The sequence below is a fragment of the Schistocerca serialis genome, chromosome 1 (genome assembly GCF_023864345.2).
Source record: "Schistocerca serialis cubense isolate TAMUIC-IGC-003099 chromosome 1, iqSchSeri2.2, whole genome shotgun sequence".
Lineage (NCBI taxonomy): Eukaryota > Metazoa > Arthropoda > Insecta > Orthoptera > Acrididae > Schistocerca > Schistocerca serialis.
This window is the reverse complement of record NC_064638.1, coordinates 667,365,537-667,390,870: the sequence shown is the minus strand read 5'-3', so window position 1 is coordinate 667,390,870 and position 25,334 is coordinate 667,365,537. Positions and strand designations below refer to the sequence as shown.

The 25,334-nt window shown below is 37.8% G+C and overlaps 1 protein-coding gene across 2 annotated transcripts in view; it reads left to right on the top strand.

Annotated features, from left to right (window-relative positions):
• LOC126479837 (golgin subfamily A member 1) overlaps nucleotides 1-25,334 on the top strand; it is a 130,670-nt gene that overhangs the window by 58,555 nt on the left and 46,781 nt on the right. The window contains exon 6 of one of the 2 annotated variants that reach the window (XM_050103818.1): nucleotides 11,660-11,944. The exons of the other annotated variant lie outside the window; for it this stretch is intronic. Within the exon in view, the coding sequence (XP_049959775.1) occupies nucleotides 11,660-11,944 (285 nt within the window). The remainder of the gene's footprint in view (nucleotides 1-11,659; nucleotides 11,945-25,334) is intronic. 2 annotated transcript variants of the gene reach the window in all.

Sequence of the window (25,334 nt, the reverse complement as noted above, 5' to 3'; positions counted from 1 at the left end):
TCATCTTCCATTTTCATAATATTGCCCTCAAGTACATTGCCCTTGTGTACACTCTCTATATACTCTTTTCACCTTTCTGCTTTCCCTACTTTGCTTAGGATTGGTTTTCCGTCTGAACTTTTGGTGTTCATACAGGTTGTTTCGTTTCTCCAAAGGTCTCTGTAAATTTCTTGCAGGTAGTATCTGTCTTAGCGATACATGCTTCTACGTCCTTACATCTGTCCTTTAGCCATCCCTGATTAGCCATCTTGCATTTCCTGTCGATCACATTTTTAAGACATTTGTATTCCTTTTCACCTCCTTCATTTACCACGTTTTTGTATTTTCTCCTTTCATCAATTAAATTCAACCTCTGTTCTGTTACCCAAGGATTTTTACTAGCCCTCGTCTATTTAGGTACTGGATCCTCTGCTGCCTTCACTATTTCATCTCTCAAAGCTCCCCAGTCTTCTTCTACTGTATTTCTTTCCTCTGTTTTGTCAGCTGTTCCCTAATGCTCTCTCTGAAACACTCTACAGCGTCTGGTTCTTCCAGTTTATGCAGGTCCCATCTCCTTAAAATCCTACCTTTTTGCAATATCTTCAATTTTAATCTACAGCTCGTAACCAATAAATCGTGGTCAGAGTCTACATCCACCTCTGGAAATGTCTTACAATTTAAAACCTGGTTCCTAAATCTCTGTCTTACTATTATATAATCTATCTGAAACCCTCCAGTGTCTCCAGGCCTCTTCCACATATACAACCTTCTTTCATGATTCTTAAACCAAGTGTTGACTATGATTAAGTTATGCTCTGTGCAAAATTCTACCAGGCAGCTTTCTCTTCCATTCCTTACCCCCAGTCCATATTCACCTTCTTTTCCATCTCTTCCTTTTCCTAATATTGAATTCCAGTCCCCTATGACTATTAAATTTTTGTCTCCCTTAACTATCTGAATATTTTATTGCATCATACATTTCTTCAATCTCTTCTTCATCTGCAGACCTAGTTGGCATATAAAACTGTTCTACTGCTGTAGGTGTGGGCTTCATGTCTATCTTAGCTACAATAATGTGTTCACTATGCTGTTCATAGTAGTAGCTTATCTGTGTTCCTATTTTTTTATTTTTTTTTAAATTCCTTATTAAAGCTACCCCTGCATTACTGTTATTTGACTTTGTGTTTATAACCCTGTATTCACCTGACCAGAAGTCTTGTTCCTCCTACCACCAAACTTCACTAATTCCCACTGTATCTAACTGCAACCTATCCATTTCTCTTCTTAAATTCCTTCCCAATTAAGGTATCTGGCATTCCATGCTCCAGTCCGTAGAATGCCAATTTTGTTTTCCTGATAACGACATCCACGTGAGTAGTGCCCATCCAGAGACCTGAATGGGGGACTGTTTTTACCTCCGGAATATTTTACCTGAGAGGAGCCCATCATCTTTTAACCATACAGTAAGCTGCATGGCCTCAGGAAAAATTACGGCTGCAGTTTCCCCTTGCTTTCACTTGTTCATAATACAGCATAGCAAGGCCCTTTAGGTTGATGTTACAAGGCCACATAAGTCAATCATCCAGACTGTTGTCCCTGCAACTACTGAAAAGTCTGCTGCCCCTCTTCAGGAACCACACATTTGTCTGGTCTCTCAACAGATACCTCCCTATTGTGGTTGCACCTGTTTTACAGCTATCTGTATCACTGAGGCATGCAACCCTCTCCAGCAACGTTAAGGTTCATGGTTGGCAAAATGTGAATACAAAAATAAAAATAAAAAATCAGTTTTTTGGGTACACACTTGGTTGCATGAAGGAGACTAACACTGGAGACAGTTTACAGATGATTGTTGTATCTTGTTGCAATAGTGAGTGTTCACCTTCAACATGAAAAATATAGCATGTGGGTATAAATATTTGGGAAGCTTCATCTTTGTTTCATTATGTGATTAGTGATAAGTCACTGGGAAGAACTATAGGTATAATATCTATGAGTATGCATCCAAGATGTTTTAAAGTGAAATGACCATACGAAACTAGTTTTAGGAGAGGCAGATGCCTTTCTAGGATACATCCTGAGGAAATTATGTAATACTCCCATGAACGAGGTTGCTCACAAAATGCTCATTCAAACCATTAGAGGTTATTGATCATCTGTCTGGGACTCTTACTATGTGGGATTAACAAAGAGAGTAACAAAATAAGAGCATAATGTTATGTCATGGCCTGCTTTTGTAAGCACGAGATTGACCTGGAGATGCTGATCCAACTGTTGACATCACAAGAGAGGTGCTGTTGGTCACACAGTTGAAATGCAGAGTGGTTCTTTCCATGAAGAGTCAAGGAGCATTTAATGTCCTCACAAAATCACTCTGACAGAAAAATCAGAGTAAATCAGCTTGTACAAATGCTTACTGGCAGGTGTTTGTTCAGTGTACCATTTTCAGGATAGTACAAAGAAAAGAGTTAAAGAAAACTATATTTGGCAACTGATATTTGAGTTCTGAAGTTCATATACCTACGAGAATTGCAAAAGCCCAGTTGCTGTGTGGTCTCCTTGTAAGGTAAACTGGTTAGCATGTGCAGATCATTTTGTGATAATTTTGGCTGGTCTGATGATGTGACTAACGAGAGAATAGCTGATAGAGCAAGCCAAGAACTAGAATCTCATTTGGGAAAAAAATGATGACAAATATAAATCTGCACATAAATAAACTGTGCAAATAAAGTTTTTGCACTACCCTCACACACAGATTGTGTAATTTTATCAAAATCCTCTTTCTCAATCCTCTGTGTGGTACAGGAAGTAAATGCATACAGCCTCCATTGTGATGAAGTAAAGAGTAAGCCTCTGTTCTCAGTGCAGTTCATCAGAGCATGCTATACCTCCTTATAGTGGACAGGCTAATGCAGAATATGTGCACTGCTCAGTGTCTCAGCATCAGCATAGCTCAGAGTGTAATTTCAAGTTTAGACTTGGGACCCCTTGTCCCATGATGGCAAGAACGGTTCTCGTCTTGTTAAGTTGCCTACTGAAGTGGTATACGCCACAGAGATGTCATCTGTTCCACCACTATTGTGTTGGACAAAACATTGAAGATCTGTCTTGTAATGGTTACCCAGCCAACAGCACCAGCTGATGGCCACTATTCACAAATTATAGCTCATAGGAATCCAGAGGAGACTGCAGCAGAAATGTAAATGTGTACTTCCTGTTTAGAGACAACTGGGAGAGCTGTATCAACCCAAATAGTATGCAGCCATTCACACACACTCATTTGGCCTCTAGATGTCCTTTATTATCAATACTACAAACTCCCAGCACCATGTTAATGAATGAAGCCGAGCAAGGGAACACCCAAAATGGAACCTTTTTGAATGATGTCAAGTTCTCTTCACTAATCAGTGTAGAATTTGTCTGATACCATATGATTGTAACAGAAAAATTGGAGGTGGCCAGGTACCACTGACACTTTCACTTGTTTGGTACCATGTGTTTGGCAGGGAGGTGAGTCAATTGTGTTTTGGGCCAGTATCATGTGAAGATGTCAGATGCGTTTCAATTTAGTGAGGATAATTTTTGGGCTGTACAGTGTGGAGACTGTGTCCTCCTACCTACTGCCCACCCTAAAGGCAACATTTTAAAAATGTGTTTTTCTCTTTAGACAATAATGCACGAGTGCAGTGTGCTCACCTTGTGAACACTTTCTTCCAGGAGTCAGTAACCAACAGAATGGAATGGCTTGCAGTATCTGCTGACATAAATCCAATTGAGCGTGCTTGGTACCATCTGAAACTTGCAATATGTTATTGTGAGAATGCTTGTCACACAGTGGATTAACTCAGGAGGGCAGGGTTGAAGAGTGCAAAGCTTGAGAAGCAATGCCTCAACCACCTTGTGGGCATCATGGTAAGGTGAACCCAAAAGCGCTACTATGTGTGAGGTGAGGTGGATAAACCAGTATTGAATGTTAGCCAGCAGCAGGTTTTGACTTCCCAGATGGGCACTGTTGAGTAGACTTCTTTACTTTTGTTTTTATTTGGCAGAAAAGTTATCTTTTTAGTTTCATGAAGCTTTCATTCAGTAATCGCCACACACATTCACAGATACTACTGGTGGTGTAACTCTTTTTTGAACAGTTTATATAGAAATAGAAACATGTAAGAAACATGTAAGATGTAAAGCCGTAAAGCTAAAAAATGTTAGAGAATATTACTAGTAAATGAATTGTTAAGATCTGAAACAGATAAATGATTAACTAATTGGAAGGAGCTTATACATGAACTGAGAACATCTGCAATGAGAAATGCATCTTCTGCATATGGATTAATTTGCTCTAATACAGTGGTTAGGACTGAAAAAGCCAGTTGGGTTGTACTCAGTAGAAAGAATAAGCAACCAGGAAATCTATCACAGTATTCAAAAAATATCAGGAGCACTGATGATTTGGACATTGACCCACTTCAGACATCTTTACAAAATGAAATATGGTAAACTAGAAAAAGATATTCAAGAATCAGATTTATCAGAAATAAATTGGTTAAATATAAGGCTTTAACTTTGCAAGAATTCAAGACTGAGAAAACAAAAAAGCAGGCTCAGTTTGGACAAAAAGAAAAAAGATGACAAACGATGATGATGATGCAATGATTGAAGAACTGGTGACAACCAAGAAAGAAGGTAACTGAAATTGGATTTTGATCCTAGTTGTTCAGGAAATCATTGTCAATAATAATAGTAATAATAATAATAATAATAATAATAAACATCTAGATCTTTGAATTTTTCTTACTTTAATGAACACTAGATAAAGTTGGCCATCATTTGCATCCAGCATCGTACCATAGGCTTTCCACACCCCATTTATTGTGGTTTTCTTCATTTCACACATACATCTGTATTGTAGTAATTAGAAAGGCAACACTGCCAGACACCCAAAAATAGTGCATTAACAATGAATGCTAAACTCGGGTGTCTGTTGGCTTTGCCGCACACTGTACCCTGAGGTATTCCATGTTCTTCGCTTAAGGCAGACAGTGCAAAAGAAAGGATTCCATCGATTTTATAGTCAGTACAATCATTAACGAATTTTTCTTACACATCTTTATTTACTCTCTTACAATAGTGTCTCAAAACAATGTTCCTATAACCAAAATTACTGTTTTGTCATATTCTATTGATTTCTTGTGGACTACAATTGTTGTCAGTAGCAGACTTGGTGAGTTGTAATGCTCTCTCATTGTGCATGTGGTTTAACCTAGATGAGCCATACTACATAGACATGGTATTTTAAGAGGCTTATGCCTCCAGCTCTTCGACCAAAGTTTAATAATTTTTCTGGCATTTTGTCAGTATGAGGGGCTGGTGTTGTCGAAGAGTAGCTCTCCATTGCTGACGATAGTCTGTCAGCAGGTAGCTATGGAAGCCTCAACAATTTTGCATTTTATGAACTTAGGCCCTTTGTGACAGGAAATCATCCTTCACAGATCCAAGAAACCTTTCGTCCTGGTGTGGTGGGCAGAGAGCTATTTTAATTTGAAATTTACAGAGGATTCTGCCTATTTGTATGGATGTTGCTATCATGTGGGAGGAAAGCTGCGAGTTTTAGCACCATACTATCATCTTTAGCCAATGACCCTTTTTTTTCAGTTGATAGCACTCTATTAATCTCCAAAATGTAAGATCTACTTTTACAAAAACATGGATGTGCTGTAAACATTTGTCAATAGAGCACACAGAATTTCCAGTTCAACCTCTTTGCCTAAGAAGCTCACGCACATCTGTTTTTACTGGATACACCTTCTAGTATTTAATTGTAAGGACCACTAAAAAGTGTTCATTAAAAATAGATTTGTGAGCTGCTTAGTCAAGTGTTTGAATTGGAAACTTTGTATGACCCTATTGACAAGTAATTTGAGAACACCCAAGGTTTGTGAAGGATGAAGACAATTTAGCAGTTCAGAGAATGTAGGTACAATTCAGTCAGGGTGTATCTAATACAGGTTGAATTACCCAGAGAGCCATGTTTCTTTCCTTGTCAGAACATCCCAGCATGGAAAGCAAACAACTTTTTTTCTGTTTCATTAGTGCAATAATATATTAAGAATAGGTGCTGTAAAAGCTCTATCAAATTATCTTTGTCTTCATAACACACTGTTAAAGAATTAGAGACCTCCCAAAAAAGAGAGGGGAAAAGTTGGCTCTTCCCTCATCTTCATTAAAAAATGATATATATATATATATAAAAACAAAGATGATGTGACTTACCAAATGAAAGTGCTGGCAGGTCGACAGACACACAAACAAACACATACATACACACAAAATTCAAGCTTTCGCAACAAACTGTTGCCTCATCAGGAAAGAGGGAAGGAGAGGGAAAGACGAAAGGAAGTGGGTTTTAAGGGAGAGGGTAAGGAGTCATTCCAATCCCGGGAGCGGAAAGACTTACCTTAGGGGGAAAAAAGGACGGGTATACACTCGCACACACACACATATCCATCCACACATATACAGACACAGACCTGCCAGCACTTTCATTTGGTAAGTCACATCATCTTTGTTTTTAGATATATATTTCCTACGTGGAATGTTTCCCTCTATTATAACTATATATATATATATATACCATAGAGAAAAGAGCAACTCCCTTCCCCCCTCCCCCTTCTCCCCTCCCCTACCCCTCCTTTTTTCAAAGCACACAGTCTGCTATTGCTGAGCATTGTATATCCATCAATAATGTGGTGGAACATGATAAAACAATAGTTTTGACATTGGCAGTTATTGCATTTAAATAAGAAACAAGCCTAGACTGTACTGTCTATAAAAGTATAAAACCAGATCACTTTTATCTCCTGTAAGACCATACTTTTTTTCTGTATACAGAATTGTATTATGCAAGAACCTGGTTGTATGCTGTTTTGCCGCAATTAAAATTTATGTTACATTTTCTGTCAGCTAAGAGTCGCTTCTCTACAGCACATTATTTTTTAGTCACTTTCTGACCTGAGCCCTCAGTCTGAATTGTTATCATCCACAGTCAGAACCATTTTAGAATTATTTACTACAGTATGAGGTCTGTTCAAAAAATTCCGGAATACACGTAATTTCACACCAATGGTGTGTTGGAGCGAAATGCAGTTGGCACCCCTGCACATGCCTGTGTTTAATATGTAACTTGCTGAAAGTTTCATTGTTGTATGTCTGTTAGTTATTGTTCAGTGCCATACCAAGTGGAATGCTGTCGCACAGTTTGCAAATTTTGATATGACAGAGTTAGAGGAGCAATGCATCTGCATCAAATTTTGGGGGAAACTCAAGAAAACCTTTACAGAGACACACCAAATAGTGCAGGGAGCTTATGGTGGTGAGTGCTTAAGCTATATTCAGTGTTAAGAATGACACGGTTTAAAAATAGCCAGACAGAAATTAAAGGTGACACCCTTGTTCAGGACGCCCTTCGATGTCTACTGACCACTCTCATGTCACTAATTGAAGACTGACTGCCTGAGAGATTGCAGAGGACTAACATGTCAGTTGGGTCATGTCATGAAATCCTGACACAGCATCTTTCACTGCATCATGTTTCTTCCACAGCTCATGAGTCAAGACTATTACCTCGCAATCTATGAAGAGCTTTTATGGGTCAGGAAAGATTCTCAAAGACCAAAAAAGCTTGTCAAGTCAGGTCAAATGTCAAAGTGATGCTGGTAGTTTTTTTTTTTTTTAATTCGAAGGATTAGTTCATCATGAAAATTCGTCCTGTAGGGACCAACAGTTAATCAATGGTGCTCTCAGGATGTGTTACGAAACCTGTGAGAAAATGTGAGAAGGAAATGGCCTGAAATGTGGCAATACAATTCATAGCTGTTGCATCACGTTGCTGCGTCCGCACATTCGTCCCTCTTGGTGTGTGACTATTGCACAGAAAATGAAATCACAGTGCTGCCGCATCCTCTGTACTCTCCAGATCTGGACCCTGCAGACTCTTTTAAAAGAAAAGTTGCAGACAGGGCTTTGCGCAATCTAGCAAGGGGCATGTCAAGACTGTGTATGGAAGTAGAAATGGCATTGGGAGCGGTGTATCATTTGTGGAGAAGAGTTTTTCGAAGGAGACCAGGCACAGTAAGTGAAAGGTAAGTGTAGAAAAATTTTGTGGTCGAAGTTCCGGAATTTTTTTAACAGGCATTGTTTATAGGCGTGTCATTAATGTACAGGATGAAACCGAACTTCACTGACAAACTTTCAGAGCTTGTTCAGGAATACCATACGATTAATTTGGTTTAAGATATTCACTCTCTCTGGATGCTTCTTACAGAGTAATAATGTAATTATGATTTATTCAGTTCGTTACTGCAGTTACACTTGTTTTTGTGAAAATACAAACTCAACAGTGAAAAAGCATGAAATATGCATTAACCAAAATGTACAACACGAAATCATTGCAGTAACAGCTCGGCTAGTATCATTGCGCCACTATTCCATTACATTCAGTGAACACATACACAATATCCACATTGAAATAAATGGTTGTAGCTGCATCATAATTTGCATTAAGAGGTTGTTTTTTTTTTTGTGACTAGTTTTGGATGTCCATTTTCAAACCATCCATATTGTAACATTAATTGATCCTGCAGTGATGATTGAAGTGGCACTTGGTGGACTCTGCAGCTTTAAACAGGACAGACATTGAAATTCTCCAGTGTCTGCCCTATGTGGTCTATTTACTGTTGTTGAGCTGGCCATAGTACAGCTTTGATCATCACTGCAGGGGCAATTTCTGCACGTAGGTTTTGGCTGTATTGTCACATTTACAATAGGTTGGTTTGAAAATGGGCAGAGGTATCACCATCAAGAAATAAAAGATACTTTTCAATTAAAACTTATGACAGAGCTACAACCATTTATGTCAATTATAAAACAAATTGTGGACATACGTTTCACCTGCAGCATGCTGTAAGTTTGTAGAGAAGCATATTGGCCAGCTCTTCATCAGTAAACCTATCCACACAGTTGCATATTAGTGTTCAGGTACAACTAACACTGCTGGAAATACAAACCCAAGACAGACCAAACAGTACTGAATGCAAGCTTGAAGGCAAAGAGTAAAACAGATATTGCTGTTGTCAACAGCAGTTACCACAAGCAAATGGAAACAGTACACCTAGCGCATACTGTCAACATTTACACTATTGTGCTCTATATTCATTGCGAAACATACACAAATATAATTGGGGCAAGAAACCAAATGAAATGCTGTAACTCTGTAACAAGCTGCTGGAAACTATGGGTCTCTTTATACCAAAATACTCGGAAAGTATCCCGGAACAACCTCTGAAAGTTTGTTGGGGTTCTGGCTCATCCAGTATCTCAGTAAACATGTAGAACTAGTTCCCAAGTCACATTCTGGCTCATTTCCTGTTAAGTGTCAATATAAGGCAACCTTATGCTTGCTACTGGTCAGATGAGTAAACCAGCTGAATACCTTAACCAAAATGTTCTAATTTATTTATCGGCACATAAGGACCTTTCACAAAAATAACTAAGATAGTGATGTGCCATTGGCAGCATTCTGTTGGTTAGAATCTTTCAAGTAACCTGATTATTTTACATATTCCTGACATATTATTGATTGAACCAGCAACCAACACAATTAGAAAAATTACTTTCTTAAGTCAGTAGTCATAATTTATAATTTTGTCCTCCCACCTCCATTTTTTTCTATACCATACTGGTAAAAATAGTCTGGATGTTTAAATCATAGGATGGCATGATGATAATGATTTTAATTATAGACGAAAGCAAGTAATTTTTTTCTGTTTAGATCACATTGTTGGTATTTTGTTTAGTGTCTGAATTGTTCTCATTTGAGTGCAAAGTGGTACAGTTCTGTGTTAGTTTCTTCATTGTCTCATTCACAGGAGCAATGATGCATCACAATACTGCTTTGAAAGTAGGGAAGACTGTAGAACTATTGAAGCAAGTTTATTGAAATGAAGCTGTGGGAGAAACAAAGTGTTACAAATAGTTTTCCAAATTTAAAATTTCTGTCCAGTCATCCAGATTTAGGTTTCCCATGATTTCTCTGAATCGTTGAAGACAAATGCTTGGATGGTTCCTTCGAAAAGGACTGCTGATTTTTTTTTTTCCTGAATCTGAGCTTGTTGTTTGTTGATGGGATGTAGAACCCTAAGCTTCCTCTTCCTGATTCAGAAGTAGTTATCAGTTTAATTAACGATGATGCTTGACTGTATACATTAAAAATGAGATTTTTTGTGCAGGGTCAGTACAAGACCACATCTGCATAAACTTTGATGACTTTTGTGTGGGTTGTTGACCTTAAACTGGTATCTTCCGATGGTGTGGAGACCAGTCTTCTCCAGAGTGGTTCTTTCTCCATATGTGTTGTTCACATTGTGCCGTAGATTTTTTTTCTATCTTGGTTGCTGTTGACTGATTCTTCCCTTGACGGAAAGTGAAAATTGAACATTAGACAAAGGTAAGTGGGAACACTTTTGAGTAAAATAAAAACAAAGCGAAGAAGACAGTATGAACATTTAGAAAGTCTGACTGCATATAGCCTAATGGGTAGAGCTGAGCAATGCTCAAGAATGAAGAATAATCTTAGGAATGCAAGGGAAAAATGGGCACAAGAAAACACTTTTCTCCTTTTCTGTTCCATTAAGGAGTAACGAGTAAGTAGTCCTGTGTAAAAGTGATACATCATCGTACGCCTCATCTACCAACTCTGTCAATCATTTCTTCCAACTTTCCACTTCTGTCCTTCCCTCCACTTGTCGTAATCTTTTGACATTTTCTCCCTTTATCCTCCTCCATATTTATTTCTGCATCTGCAGTATTTGCTTTTAATATAATTTTTATTGTAGACCTTTTTGTTTGCTACTTTCTGTGTTTCATAAAGAATGTTCTCCATTGTTTCTCTTGTGCTAGCAAAATTAATGACAGTGTTAATTCATGGTTTCCAATTGCTTTCACTTCCTTTCTAAACATCTTATCTCTCCTCCATAATGTTGATTCTCCCTTATTTTGACTATTTGACTCTATCTTTTCTGTGCCATCTTCACAAAAAAAGGGGATCTTGGGTTACAGATGGTGTATTTAATTTTTGTTTACGTCTGTGAAGAGGGCCGTGTTGGTAATACTGTGACATGTCTGAAATTAACCCTAGAATGCATAACCAGCATCCACTGTATGCTACAGTTAATGATTCCCAAATTAATTAATGTGACACAGTTGACAGAAAAAGAACTAAAATTGATTGTGAGACAGACGTAGCACCTTCTGTGGGTACACAGTTGAAGAGTGTTATATTGCCATCCACTTCAGCTTTCAGTGCAAAATATTTTTTTCACTTTTAGATAACGAAGTTAAGAATATAAATAAAGTATAAATTAAACCAGAGCAATGCCCCGACAATGAAAGACAGAAAATAGTTTTTATAACAGATACATGACTGATGAGCATGATCATAAGAAAAACAATGAACTTAAAATGACGTTTGTGGGATGAACAGCTGCAGTGATTCAGTTTTAAGCATTTGATTCGTGCCACATCTGCCTGTTACAAAAAAATATTTTAGTACTGACAGTTTTTAAAGTATTGTTAATTTTTATGATGAAAGCAGGAACTATTAATATAAAATGTTGCCACTACACAGGCATCGTGGAGTGCACGAATAGCACAACTGGAGACACAGCTTGGTCGGTTATGCAGACAGGCTGCAGAGGAGGGTGCCGAGCGCCGCCGAGCTGAAGGGGAACGAGATGCTTTGCTTGAACGTATTCGTGCATTGGAAGTCTTACTGGAGCAAGCACGTTCTACTGGTCGCCAACGTGACGAAACGTTGGCTGCAGTGCGCCAAGAACGTGATGAACTTGCAGCTGAGATACGTGAAATGCGTGCAGCACGCCAAGAGCTTGAGCAGAAACTCGCTGCACACACTGTGAGTCAAAATGGATTTACTTCATGTGAACCATTAAGAAAAGAGTAGTGCGTACTTAACTAAACTATTGAAGATCTGAGAATGGGGATTTAATTCTAACCAAAACCCTTAACATTAATTCTCGTGCTTGAAGTGCATGTGCATTCCGGTTTTTATGGTAGGATTGCATCATATTTATTTTTCAACTTTCCTCTGTGGATAAATTTTGTGTAAGAGTGTTTCATTGTGTGACTTCACTTTGTTGGCTGTCTAAAATGCTCTGTTGTTGCTTTTGGCAAAACTTTCAGTTATGTGTTGCATGTGAATTCTTCTGTTCTGTACTTGATTTTTAACATGGTTTCATGTTAAGTGCTTAACTTATTGCTTTGATTCGAGTTTTTCCTTGTCTATCTAAATGGTTTTGATGCTATATCTTGCATCACATCTCGAGTATTTGTAAAAGATTCACACATAGTTGAATTGTTACTCTAAGCTTTCATACTTCACTACCGTGAAAGTTGTTTTCAAACAATTTGCAGATCATTATTTTAAAGTAGCATTGCATTTTTCCTTACTGTGCTTAGCAGTATGTGCTTTTTGGTAAATCAAAAGAATTTGGTTGCTGTAACTTGTTAGAAACTGCTATTATTAAAATTACCCACACCACTTGTAAATGTTTGTGTGATGTGAAATTACTGACAAACAGCAGAACGTAGTGTGGTGCAAAATACCTCTGTCTTTTTCCCCCAAAGAAAGAACTGAAAAAGAAGGCCATTGCTATAATCTGTTTGCAATATTGTGCTGTTTGAGCTTTGTTTCTTTGTGTCTGCTTTATTGTGTTGTATTTTATATTAGTGAAGGGAGCTTAAATTTGTAGTGGTTTATTCCTGATTCTTCCTTTAGGCAACATTGGTTTCGTATGACACCATTGTGTGATGGGTGAAAGTAATGTTTTGTATTATCTTGCTGTTAGTGAAGTTGCATTTGTTATTTCAAATTATCACAGTATTTATTTGCAGGACGACTTCATTAAGTGTTAATTTTATTACTTCTCACTTCAAAGTACTTCTTATCATTTGTGTTATTTGCACTCAGTTATGGAACACACTTTTATGCTTAACTTTCTTGATTTTTTTTTCTGCTCTAATTCAGCTTAGGTCACATCCTCTGTTAAACATCAAATAGATGTTGGTGAAATGTGCAGTAACAAGCTCCACAGCTTAGTGTTATGTGTAGTTAGTTCATCATTCTCCTCCATGTATTTGATCGTGGTTACAGAATTATATTTAGTTACTCTTTGTAGTTCTGATATAGTGATTAAATTTTAATTATTCTTGTTTCAGAGTAAATATGCTAAAGACTTGATGGGATTGTCCTGAAGGCTAAATATGCCGTGATGTAGCTATTTTATTGAAAAAAGGAAGAGTGTTTAAAACAATTAGTTAAAAGAATCAGAGGACCCGTAAAAAGCAAAATGTGAACCACATGGCCAACCTAATGAATGGATTTCTAAAGTTGTATTAGAATCCATTCCACTTGTGGTGGGTGTGATAAGAACTTACTGACAAAAGTATAAAAACTTGGACCAAATTTTACATGTGGAGAACAGGCAGTATAATAATCGTATAAATATGTGGTGTTGAAAGTGCTATTCTCAGTAGATTTCTTCCACTGTTCAAGGAATCTGTGTTAAAAGGGGAAGAAGTGTCAGTATTCACATGTAGTTAGAGGGGATGTCCCAAACATCCATTCTGTTGGAGGGTTTGGATCCTCTGGTGAGTTTTGGCTATTGGCAGTGATGCAAGAGCTGTTGGCCTATGTTTTGCATATATATTGACATTCCTGTCATCCATGCTGCTCCTTGCTATGCTACTCCCCCCCCCCCCCCCTTTCCCCTTCACCTAAATTTGAGAACTAGTTTGTAAAATATTTTGTTTCTCACTCAGTTGTTTAATCCCAGAGTAGTAATTTTAGTAATCAAAGAATAATGGTTTAAATTAATTTGTGTGTTTAAAACAGTGATTTAAAGTATACTGCAATCTCGCAATAATATTTACATTGACATTTCTGTAACTTCTTCTTAGTAGTCCTCAGACCTTTTAATCACATTACTACTGAATAGAGCTAGGTTGCTGGTGATAACCTATTATCAATTTTATGTATGGTGGTATTCTACATACCATATATGAAGACATGGTCGAAGCACCAACTTAAGTATTCATATATAAATTATTGGGGCGTAGTAAAGCTAACACTAAGACAGAGAATGTGACAATTTTGGGTTTTTAAAACCAATTTCTCTTTTGGTTGCTTCAAGGGAGAAAACAAAGAACAACATGGGAACATTTTGTTTAAAAAAGTTGAAAACTGATAGTAGCTGTAACATTCAGAACTTACGTTGTGAGAGGCACAGGGTTTGATATGGAACACAATTAAGGAAATGCTAAAGCACATGAGAAGTAATAAATTTATGTGAAAGGAGACAAGTATTTCCGAAGTTGTAACTTTTTTCAACAGGAAAATAAAATTAATAATGGTAGAAAGAAATGAATCAAAATGAAAAAAAAAGGCAACAAAAATAGAGTGCACACATACTAACATTCTTTTGTTTCTAAAAGTGAAGCCATCAAAAACCGTGAAGTGGCTGAATGTCTTCCAGCTCCCTTGCCTGTCGGGTTATGTCTATTGATGCAGTAAGTGTGTTATCACATTCTATCGTTTTCACTACTGATGTCATTCTTACTGTTAATACATGATTCTTCAGCAAATGAACTGTTTGCAGAAGCACCTGCATGACAGTGGAGCTGTTTAGAAGCACTGCAAAAATTACACTTGGACTACTCACCATCCAGTCACAACCAAGACAGATAGATCATAAAACTGATTTTGTTCTCAGTACTTTGCTGTAGAACATGCCTCATGGCGCAGCAGCGAAGCTTGTGAGAATGTTTCACAAATTTTATTTGAACGTCACACATTCCTAATTCATGTAGCTCTGTTGGCTTGCTTAATGCAAATCTATCACTGTTCACATATTGCTGTTTTCACCCCTGGTTTTTTGCACTCACCACTCTTGTTTCCTGCTCCACATATTTATTATTCCTTTTATTACTGCTCCTTTAATGCACTTCCTTTTTCCCCACTTTATCCCTCTAGTACTTGTGATGCCTTGCAGTTACTTTCTGTTTTCTGAACAAAACTGTGTAGAAATCAGTGTGATATACTATTATTACACCATTCTACTTGCTTCCTCCCCTCCGCCAGAATCCTGTTGGTGAAGCCTTTTTGCAGATTGATTTAGGAACTGTCTGTCCCTGCATGAACAGTCTAGGTTTTAGTTCTCTTATTATTGACATTTACTGCTTACAGTTTCTCATATCTTTGGTTCTCTGTAGTTTCAGCATCATAGTTTCCTCTCTCTCTCTCTCTTCCCCTCTCTCTCTCTCTTCCCCTCTCTCTCTCTCTTCCCCCCTCTCTCTCTCTCTCTCTCTCTCTCTCTCTCTCTCTCTCTCTCTCCCCCCCCCCTCTCTCTCTCTCTCCCCCCCTCTCTCTCTCCCCCCCTCTCTCTCTCTCCCCCCCCCTCTCTCTCTCTCCCTCTCCCTCTCTCCCTCCCCCCCCCTCTACACACACACACACACACACACACACACACACACACACACACACACACACACACACACCCTTAAACAGTTTTACTTGTTCGAAACTAGTAGCATCAGACTTTATTCTGTGGTACACCTTTACTGTTATCTTGGTGCACCAATATGTATTTATACAGTCTTTGTGCTGTGGCAGTCATCTTTTTCCAATTTTTCATCCTTTTTCTCTTCATCTTAACATCCTGTTCTCTTTGATCACTTACTTTGTAACTGTTGCCAGCTGTAGTATGAGGTGGTTGTTGTTTTTGTCCTTCATTATCATCCATTTACTTATCACGTCTGTATAAGTCCCAGTTTGAGTCGGATTCTTCCCAAACATGAATGAATTTTTAGCAGTTTTCACTCTCTCTTCCTCTCATGAGTATTGCTCATTAGTTGGGTACTCCTACTTCAGCCTATCACTTCACTGTTCATAGCTGTGCTGCTTATTAGTTCGCAAAAATTCTGTCAGGGGAAAATTCTGTCATTGGAGTTAACAAATTTGCACTACTTCAGTGTTTATTATACATGATGTGTTAACAGACTCATTGTTCACATTTTTGAATACATTGTTGTAAAAGGAAGAGTAGATTATGATCTTGCAAATATCGCTCAGAAACCCTGATTCTTTTATCTGTGATTGACTTGCCATCCTTTTCTTTGTCTTCCTTCCATGGATATCTTTCGATTTTGTTTCTGAATCTACGTATGTATCTGTGACAGTTTTTGTTATGCTACTCAGGGTTGTGGTTGGGCCACTAATCTACATTAACAACATATTTTCAGTGTTAAATAAATGAAAACTTTTGCTTACATATGACAGAATGTGCTATTATTTACACATAAGTAAGAGTCAAAATAAGTATCAAGTAAACACTTTACAAGAGTTATTTATTTCTCATTTCATTTTTTGTTTAAAGTGTTTAATATTTTAATGAAAAACTCATTAAAATAATGATTATGTAATGCATGTCCAGTATTAGAAATTTACTTGTCATTTCTCAAGGTGAAAAAAGGAGAAGGCAATAGGCTTTCACATTGTCATACATATTTTCTCATTTTTAAAACTACAAAAAGGAAATTTTTTTTGAATGTTACAAGTTAGTTTAGCAGGTTCTTTTGGCTAAAAATCATTTTTTTTTTTTTTAATTCTGTTCTCTAGTTCCTTTTTATTTTGTAGTAGTGAAACATCGTAATTTTCTGTAGTTAGTAATGGTTTTGTTGTTTAAACATTTCTTTGGAAAAATTGTTTAGTTTTTGTACTACCACTGTATTTTAATTTTCAATAAAATATTCATGGTGAAACAGTGGGTTATTATTTCTAACACCTTTTAATTGTGTTTAATCATGTGCAACATACTGTAGTTACTTTTGTATCCTTCACAACTAATTTAACACTGATTCACCTAAAGAACCAAAATTGTAATTGTAGCCACAAAATATTCATATTTATTCTTGTCTCAAAGATAATAGGGGAAAAAATTGAGAATTGTGTGTATTTAAGGCACCTGAAGGGAATGACTGGTGTTTATGGTATTCATGTACTACTGTATAGTGTAGTGAAAGGTAAAATAGAGCATTTCTTTGAAACTTGTGCAGTTACTTTTTAGAAATTACAAGACAGCCATTTGCAATGACTACAACTGCTGTTCGCTAGTTAGAAATTTTGAATTGTGTGTAGTATTGTATCACATGTAAAGAGGATATTGGTGGGTTCTCTCTCCTGAAATCGTGTTTATTTATGGTAGTTGATACAAAACTTTAAAATCACAATCATATTCAGTAAAAACTGAGAAATCATCAAATCCACAATAGTTTTTGCAAATAATTCATTGTGATTTCTACATTATATTCATCCCCCAATCTATTTTTAGAATAATATTTTCTTTTTATGACATAACATCATTTGAAACTCCTGGCCAACTTCTTTGATATTTCATTGCTTATTGTGTGTGTGTAGTTTTTTGTAAGCCTCCTGTGGTCATGGACAGCAGTGCAGATGAACTTTTTTTTTAAACTGTGGGTAATACACTGCTGCAATAATTGCAGTTGGTGTAAAAAGGTAGAAAAGTCCTCCAATCATCTCTTGACACTTTCTTGTTAAAAAAGTTACCAATTTGCTACAATGTATGAACTTTTGTACGTACACAAACCTAGTGTCTCTTGGGGAATTAGGTCTCAAAGCTCTGTGTGACTGCATAGATGCATGTCGCATAAAAAAAAGTCCATCTTCTAATGGAGAGCTTTCTTTGAGACAAGTCTAAAATGTTTTTGAATGGTTTTGAATGTTCAGTAGCATACCCTAAATATTTGAGGAGACTTTGTATTGATGTTAGCCATTGCGAGCCACCAAGTTCATTCTTGGTTCTCATTTTGTAGCACTACAAACATAATTAATTTACATTCCAGTGTTTGACTGCTTACGTAGAGTTTTTGCATATGTCAGTAGAGGAGGGGAGGGGTGGAGCACTGACAGGTGCAGACACGAATTGAGGCATATTCAATAGTGTAATGGCCAAGGGCATCCACCTGTAAGTATTTTTACACTTGTTACGCAGCAAAGCAGTGCTCAAACGGAAGATTTTTTTTGAATACTGAAGTGCTTTACTAAGCACAGTGATGTGCCCTGGACTTCCACCTACCTCTGAACTGACTTATACAGCCACTTAGAGGGGAACCTAACATTTCCACTTGCAATCCAAAACATGGTGCAACTTGACTTCGTATTTTTGTCATTGGTGATGGTGAAAGAAATGATAAGTAACAGAGAAAATTGGAGGACCAATGGGGATCAAACTCCAAACCTCCAGTTTGGCAGTCTGGAATTTAATCTACTGAGCCACTGCAGCACATTTCTATACAAAGTGTTAATAACATTTTTATCAAATAGAAACTGCAGTGAGCCAAGGAGACAAACACTAGTTATAGAGAACTGCAGAAGAAGTAAACAAAGAAAATACGGTAGCATTCTATGTTTTTTGTTATTTAACATATGAATAATTTATTTGTGGGTAAATTTGAATGATCTGTTGATTCGAATAATTTTGCAGATAGAAATTTATTCGAATAATGCCCATCTCTCCTTACCATTACATGTTGAGCTTCCTTCCTCTATGCTGTATTACAGTTGATATTATCAACTTACAACTCTCATTACAGTTGATATTATCAACTTACAACTCTCATTACAGTTGATATTATCAACTGTAATGAGAGTCCTATTAGTTCATTTGCATGATTTACTTGAGAGCCTACAGTGTAGCTGGATTGAAGTTTTTTGTTACTTATAAACAAAATAGACCATTTTAATCAGCTTTCATTTACAAAAATTTAGATTTCCATAGATAAATTAGTGACTTTCACTAACATTTAGTGTTCGATTATCACTTTACATTTCATTACACACAATCATACTCATTTGCAGTGTTGATGCTTGATAAATGTCAGGTACACAGCATTGAGTTTTTCCATAGAAAACATTGGAAATTGGCAGCTACTAAGAAATTCTTATTATAAATGAATTCCAGCACTTTCTGGGCCCATTAGTGCAGCCATGTCGTGATGAAGCTATATAGAGTCAGTATTTTCCTAGACGCATGGCGTGGCCACACACCTATTGCCCCCCCCCCCCCCCCCCCCCCCGCACCACCACCACCACCACCACCACCACCACCACCACCACACACACACACACACAGTGAATGCGCACTGTGTGATACCGAGTAGGGGAAACTTCTAGGCACATGCTTCTGCAAAGTGTCTGAAGTGAGCTATGTGCTTTTGCTGCACTGAAGCAGTGTTATACAAGACATTACACAACACTTCCTGATATGTGAACCCTTATTTAAGAGTATAATAGAGGGAAACATTCCACGTGGGAAAAATATATCTAAAAACAAAGATGATGTGACTTACCAAACGAAAGCGCTGGCAGGTCGATAGACACACAAACATACACACAAAATTCAAGCTTTTGCAACCAACGGTTGCTTCATCAGGACAGAGGGAAGGAGAGGAAAAGACGAAAGGATGTGGGTTTTAAGGGAGAGGGTAAGGAGTCATTCCAATCCCGGGAGCGGAGAGACTTACCTTAGGGGGAAAAAAGGACAGGTATACACTCGCGCGCTCGCTCGCGCGCGCGCGCACACACACACACACACACACACATCCATCCGCACATACACAGAGACAAGCAGACATTTTTTCCCCCTAAGGTAAGTCTTTCCGCTCCCGGGATTGGAATGACTCCTTACCCTCTCCCTTAAAACCCACATTCTTTCGTCTTTCCCTCTCCTTCCCTCTGTCCTGATGAAGCAACCATTGGTTGCAAAAGCTTGAATTTTGTGTGTATGTTTGCCTTTATTTAAGAGGTTAGATATAACTGTTAATCCTATATCAAGGGTACATTTAACTTATTTGTAAATGCAGCAGACATACTCTTCTTTCATTAGCTGAAGACAAAATACATTTTTTGTAATTTGTTGTTGCTAAGCTCCCAGACTGACCTCCGTAAAGAGTAAAGAGAATGTCTTGTGTGTTTTAATTTTGTGAGACCAGTGTAAGTCCTCAGCAGTGAAAGAGAAGGAACTGGGATGACTCCTTTTGATGATGGTACAACTGATTTTCTTCCTCATGTTCCCCCAATGCGAGCTTGTTCTGTCTCTCTCTCTCTCTCTCTCTCTCTCTCTCTCTCTCTCTCTCTCTCTCTCACAGATATGCAGTTGATGGTAACCGAATACTGTACAAAATGTGACAATGGAAGCCCTTTCACCAGTTCTGATGAGTGTGTGTTTTTGAAGCTTTTAGCAACAGATTAGAGTCTATGCTGTAGTAATCTCTTTCTTGCAAATCTACATCTACATGTACATATATACTCCACTAGTCACCAAGCGGTGTGTGGTGGAGGACACTATTTGTGCCAAAGTCATATCTCCCCCCCAAACCCTCCTTTCTGTTCCACTCGTGGATCACACGAGGGAAAAACAACTGTCTGAACGCCTCAGTATGAGCTCTAATTTCCCTTATTTTTGAATGGTGATCATTGTGTGATTTGAAAGTTGGTGGTAATAATATATGCTCTACATCCTCGGCTAAAATCGGATTTTTGAATTTAGTGAGCAGCCCCTTCCGTTTAGCTTCTTGCCTATCTGCAAGTGTGTCTCACTTCAAACTTTCTATGAGATTTGTAATGCTCTCCCGATGGCTAAATGTACCAGTCACGAATCTTGCCATTCTTCTTTGGAACTTCTCAATCTCTTGAATCAGACCCAACTGTAAGGGTCCCATACAACCATACAGACGAACAGTACTCTAAGACTGGACAATCTGAAGTATTGTAAGCAATTTCCTTTGCTGAAGGTCTGCATCGCTTCAGGATTCTACCAATAAACTGTAATCTTGAGTTCACCTTATCCGTTACTTGTGTAATCTGACTGTTCCATTTGAGAGCACTTCGAATAGTCACATACATATACTTGACAGATGTTACCGCTTCCAAAGACTGGGCATTTATTTTGTGCTTGTACATTAATGGGGATTTTTCGCTTTGTTGTACGCAGTAGGTTACACTTACTAATATTGCTATACTGCCAGTCATTATACCATGCATTTATTTTCTGCAAATCCTCATTTATTTGTTCACAACTTTCGTGTGATACTACTTTCCTGTATACTAGAGCATCTTGGCAAACAGTCTGATGCCGCTGTCAATACCATCAACCTGATCGTTTATGCAAATCGTAAAAATCAGCAGACCTATTATGCTGCCCTGGGGCACACCTGATGCTATGCTCGTTTCTGTTGAAGTCTCCCCATTCAGGATGACATACCGGTCTTAGTCTGTCAGGGTGTATACGACCCGGGACAGCCGGGAGATTCGGGAAAAACGTGGGAATTTTTTCATCTGGGAATTTTTTCATCTGGGAAAAACCCGGGAATTGTTTAGAGTTCCGGGAATTTTTCATTGTTGTAGTATTCAGTCAAATTTTTGTGATTTTGGCTGGTAAGAACCGATACTCAAACAAAGGATATTACCGTATCCCGCTACTGCAGTATAATTCTGCAGCAATAAAACATGAACGAGAGAAAAAAAGAAAACGGAAATGAAACTTAAGTTGCAAAGGAAATGCGCCATATACAACAACTAAACACAGTGCTCTGATGAGTGTGTGCCAACAGCAAAGTGTGTCAGATGCTTTAGAAAGACTGTGCAATGCTTCTTAACAACAAATTGCCTCCGATGAGTGTGACGTGAAACTGTTTAAATTAGATTCGTTTGAGCAGTTACTGGCGGGCTCTTGGGCATGCGCAGTTGCTTCTGGTTACAGAAGTGTGGCTGGGTGCCACTATCTAGTATTGTCCCGGTTCGGACATATCGTAGATCCGGGGCTGATGCACAGAGCAGTCTGAGTTGTGGTGGGGAGGTGCGTCATCTCCACATGACCTCTGTTTAGGTTAAGTGGTTTTTTTTTGTTTCCTCCTTGTTTCTTGCTCTCACATTAAATGAAAACGAAACGGATTTTTGTGGCCGGGAGCTAGCAAATGAATTATAATACGTTTGTATAATCACGGAAGGCTAAAATATGTTATTAGTTTAAGATTTTATGTCCACCATTCTGACAGTCAAGCATTAATCGACTTGCAGAACAATGAAGTTATTTTTGTTGGTTTGCTAAAGAGATTTGGCTTTTATTAAATCTTATCTGCTGAGGCAGTCAATTTATTTGAAACAAAGTGTTTAATTTCACACTGTTGGCTAGTTCCCACTGTTCGCTGCATTTCACGTTCAAGTATGACGACATGCAATAATAAACAACCAAACATGAGATAATACAGTACTGGTACTCCAAGAAAATTTGCATCCGAATCTGGACATACGAATGTGCACTTTAAGCCGAGTTATGCATTTTAGCATGGTTCACAAACTTCCGATGCTCTTTTTGAAGTATCCTCTGATGTCTTGTTTCTTTTATCTCATAATGTATGATCTTTTAATGTTTTACATGTAGGAACATTGGATTTCCTGCATCATCGTAGCTACGCAAGTGCGGTGATGCCCGTTATCTGGCGCTCTCTGGCAACAGGTCGCGCAAAAATGTTGCGATTCGTGGTTTGAAAAGTGTTACATTCAAAGTGAATTTTCGTTTACACAAGATGAATTTCTTAAATCACAAAGCATTTGACTCTCATTTAAAAATCAATTCTTTGAGGACGACCATTTAGAAGAATTTCGAGCCCAGAAGATCAGACATTTACATCGCTATTAAAAATTTACTGGTACATTTGTGTGATGCATCTTAAAGCGTAACATGCGCAAAGAAGATGAAAATTATATGTGGAAGCTTAGCTTCTCTTCCAGCTTATTAATTTTCTTAATTGAATGCTATGTATATTAATGTAAACCATTAACTTTCCTTACTTGTGTGTTCGTGCTACTTAAGAGTGATCTTGCTATTGACTGACTGCATCACGTGTCTCTTGCTGTCATCAGCTGGCGAGATCACGTGACACGACATGACTGGCTTACAAAAGAGAATCACAATCTCGGTTTCAATGCTTCAAAAAGTGACATGTTGTGTTTGCTGGAATTCAGATTTATACCTTCGTAATACGAAAATATGCAGCGTACGTGTTGCTGCACATCAAAGGTCTTTCAAAACTTGTTCAGTGGGATGTCTCAACCTCTATCAGGTGGAGAATTGTAGGGCACCATCAGTATGTCAGGTGTGTGTTACACATAGGTAGCAACTACTTGAGTAGCAGAATATGTGATATGTAAAGCTGGGTTATTGAGGTTATAGAAAGTTCTGAATAGGCCCAATTATCAGTTATGTGCTATCTTCAGAGTGGGGAATAAATGACCCTCCCAGATAACCGTACATTTTACAGCGCCACTTCCAGGATGAAAAGATGCACTTACCCTGGATCAAATCAACCTGGAGCGTAACAATGAGATTAGATTAGATTATTTTTTCGTTCCATAGATCCGTGCTGAGGAGATCCTCGTGGATGTGGAACATGTCAATTAGTTTTTTTTTTTTTTTTTAGTTCTGAAATAACAATACTAATAGTATGAATACATACAATACATCATTTGTTTCTATGAAAAAATTCGCCAATGGAGTAGAAGGAGTTGGCCACTAGTAAGTCTTTCAGGCTCCTTTTAAACTGATCTTTATTTGTAACTAAATTTATTTTGTTTGCTGGCAAATTATTGAAGATGAGTGTTCCTGAGTAGTGGACCCCTTTTTGAACTAAAGTAAGTGCTTTTAAGCCCTTGTACAGATCATTTTTGTTCCTGGTATTGTATGTATGAACTGAGCTGTTTGTTGGAAAGAGAGATATATTATTTAGGACAAACTTCATTAAGGAGTAAATATACTGAGAGGCAGTAGTTAGTATACCCAGTTCTTTGAAGAGGTTTATACAGGACGTCCGTGAATTTACTCCACAAATAATACGTATTACACGCTTTTGGACTCTGAAAACTTTTGTTTGACTTGGAGAGCTACCCCAAAACATTATACCATATGACATTATGGAATGAAAGTAGTCAAAGTATGCAAGCTTTTTCATTTTTATGTCGTCTGTGTCAGCTAACACTCAAATTGCAAATACAGTTTTGTTAAGGTGTTTTTGTAGTTCTGTGGTGTGCTCCTCCCAACTGAATTTATTATCAAGTTGTAATCCCAGAAATTTAAGACTGTCAACCTCTTCTATCTGCTCTTCTTCGTACTTTATGCATATGCTGGGTGAACTACACTCCACAAACTATTTATTGCAATACTTGTGTCATCTGCAAACAAAACGAACTCAGCTTCTGGCAGTGTAACTGATGAGAGATCATTAATGTACACAAGAAAAAGCAATGGCCCTAAGATGGATCCTTGTGGGACACCACATGTAATTTCTTCCCATTCTGATGATGACTGACAACTTAATTCACTAGTCCCTTGCACTGACACCCTTTGTTTCCTGTTAGCGAGATATGACTTGAACCATTTTGCAGCACTGCCCGTGACACCATAGAATTCTACTTTATTTAAAAGGATGTTGTGGTTCACACAATTGAATGCCTTTGACAAATCACAGAAAATACCTGCTGCTTGTAACTTGTTGTTTAATGAATTAAGTACATTTTCACTGTAGGTGTAAATAGCCTTCTCGATATCAGAACCCTTCAGAAATCCAAACTGTGTTCTTGATAATATGTTATTTGTGGTCAGATGGTTGAGAAGCTGCCTGTACATTACTTTTTCTAAAATTTTTGAGAATGCTGGCAAAAGTGAAATCGGTCTGTAGTTTGATGGTACCTCTTTATCCCCTTTAAAGATGAGAGTTGGCATGCCATCTAGTCTGGATGTGATTTCCACATGGTTTCCCATATCCCACTAGGTGAAAATCAGACTGATATCCAAGTCCTGCCACCTCAGTTAATCCACAAAATTACTCTCACTTTCACCTAAATAACACTTCATGCGCTAATTTGGCATAACATTTCCATCCCAGGGGATAATGGGGTGATGACAGGAAGGGCATCTGTACACCTCTTAAACTAACTGTGCCAAATCCATTAATGATCATTGTGACCCTGCACTGATGTGGGAAAGAAGCACAAGGAAAAGAAATGATAATTCAGAACAGGGAATAAATTGATCACATTTATCGTACAGAGGAAGACTCGTCTCTGCAGTTAAAAATAAGAAGTACTTAACTGATAAGGTCCCAGTACTGATCTTAATTATCAACAGTAACAAATACCCTCATAGTGTTAG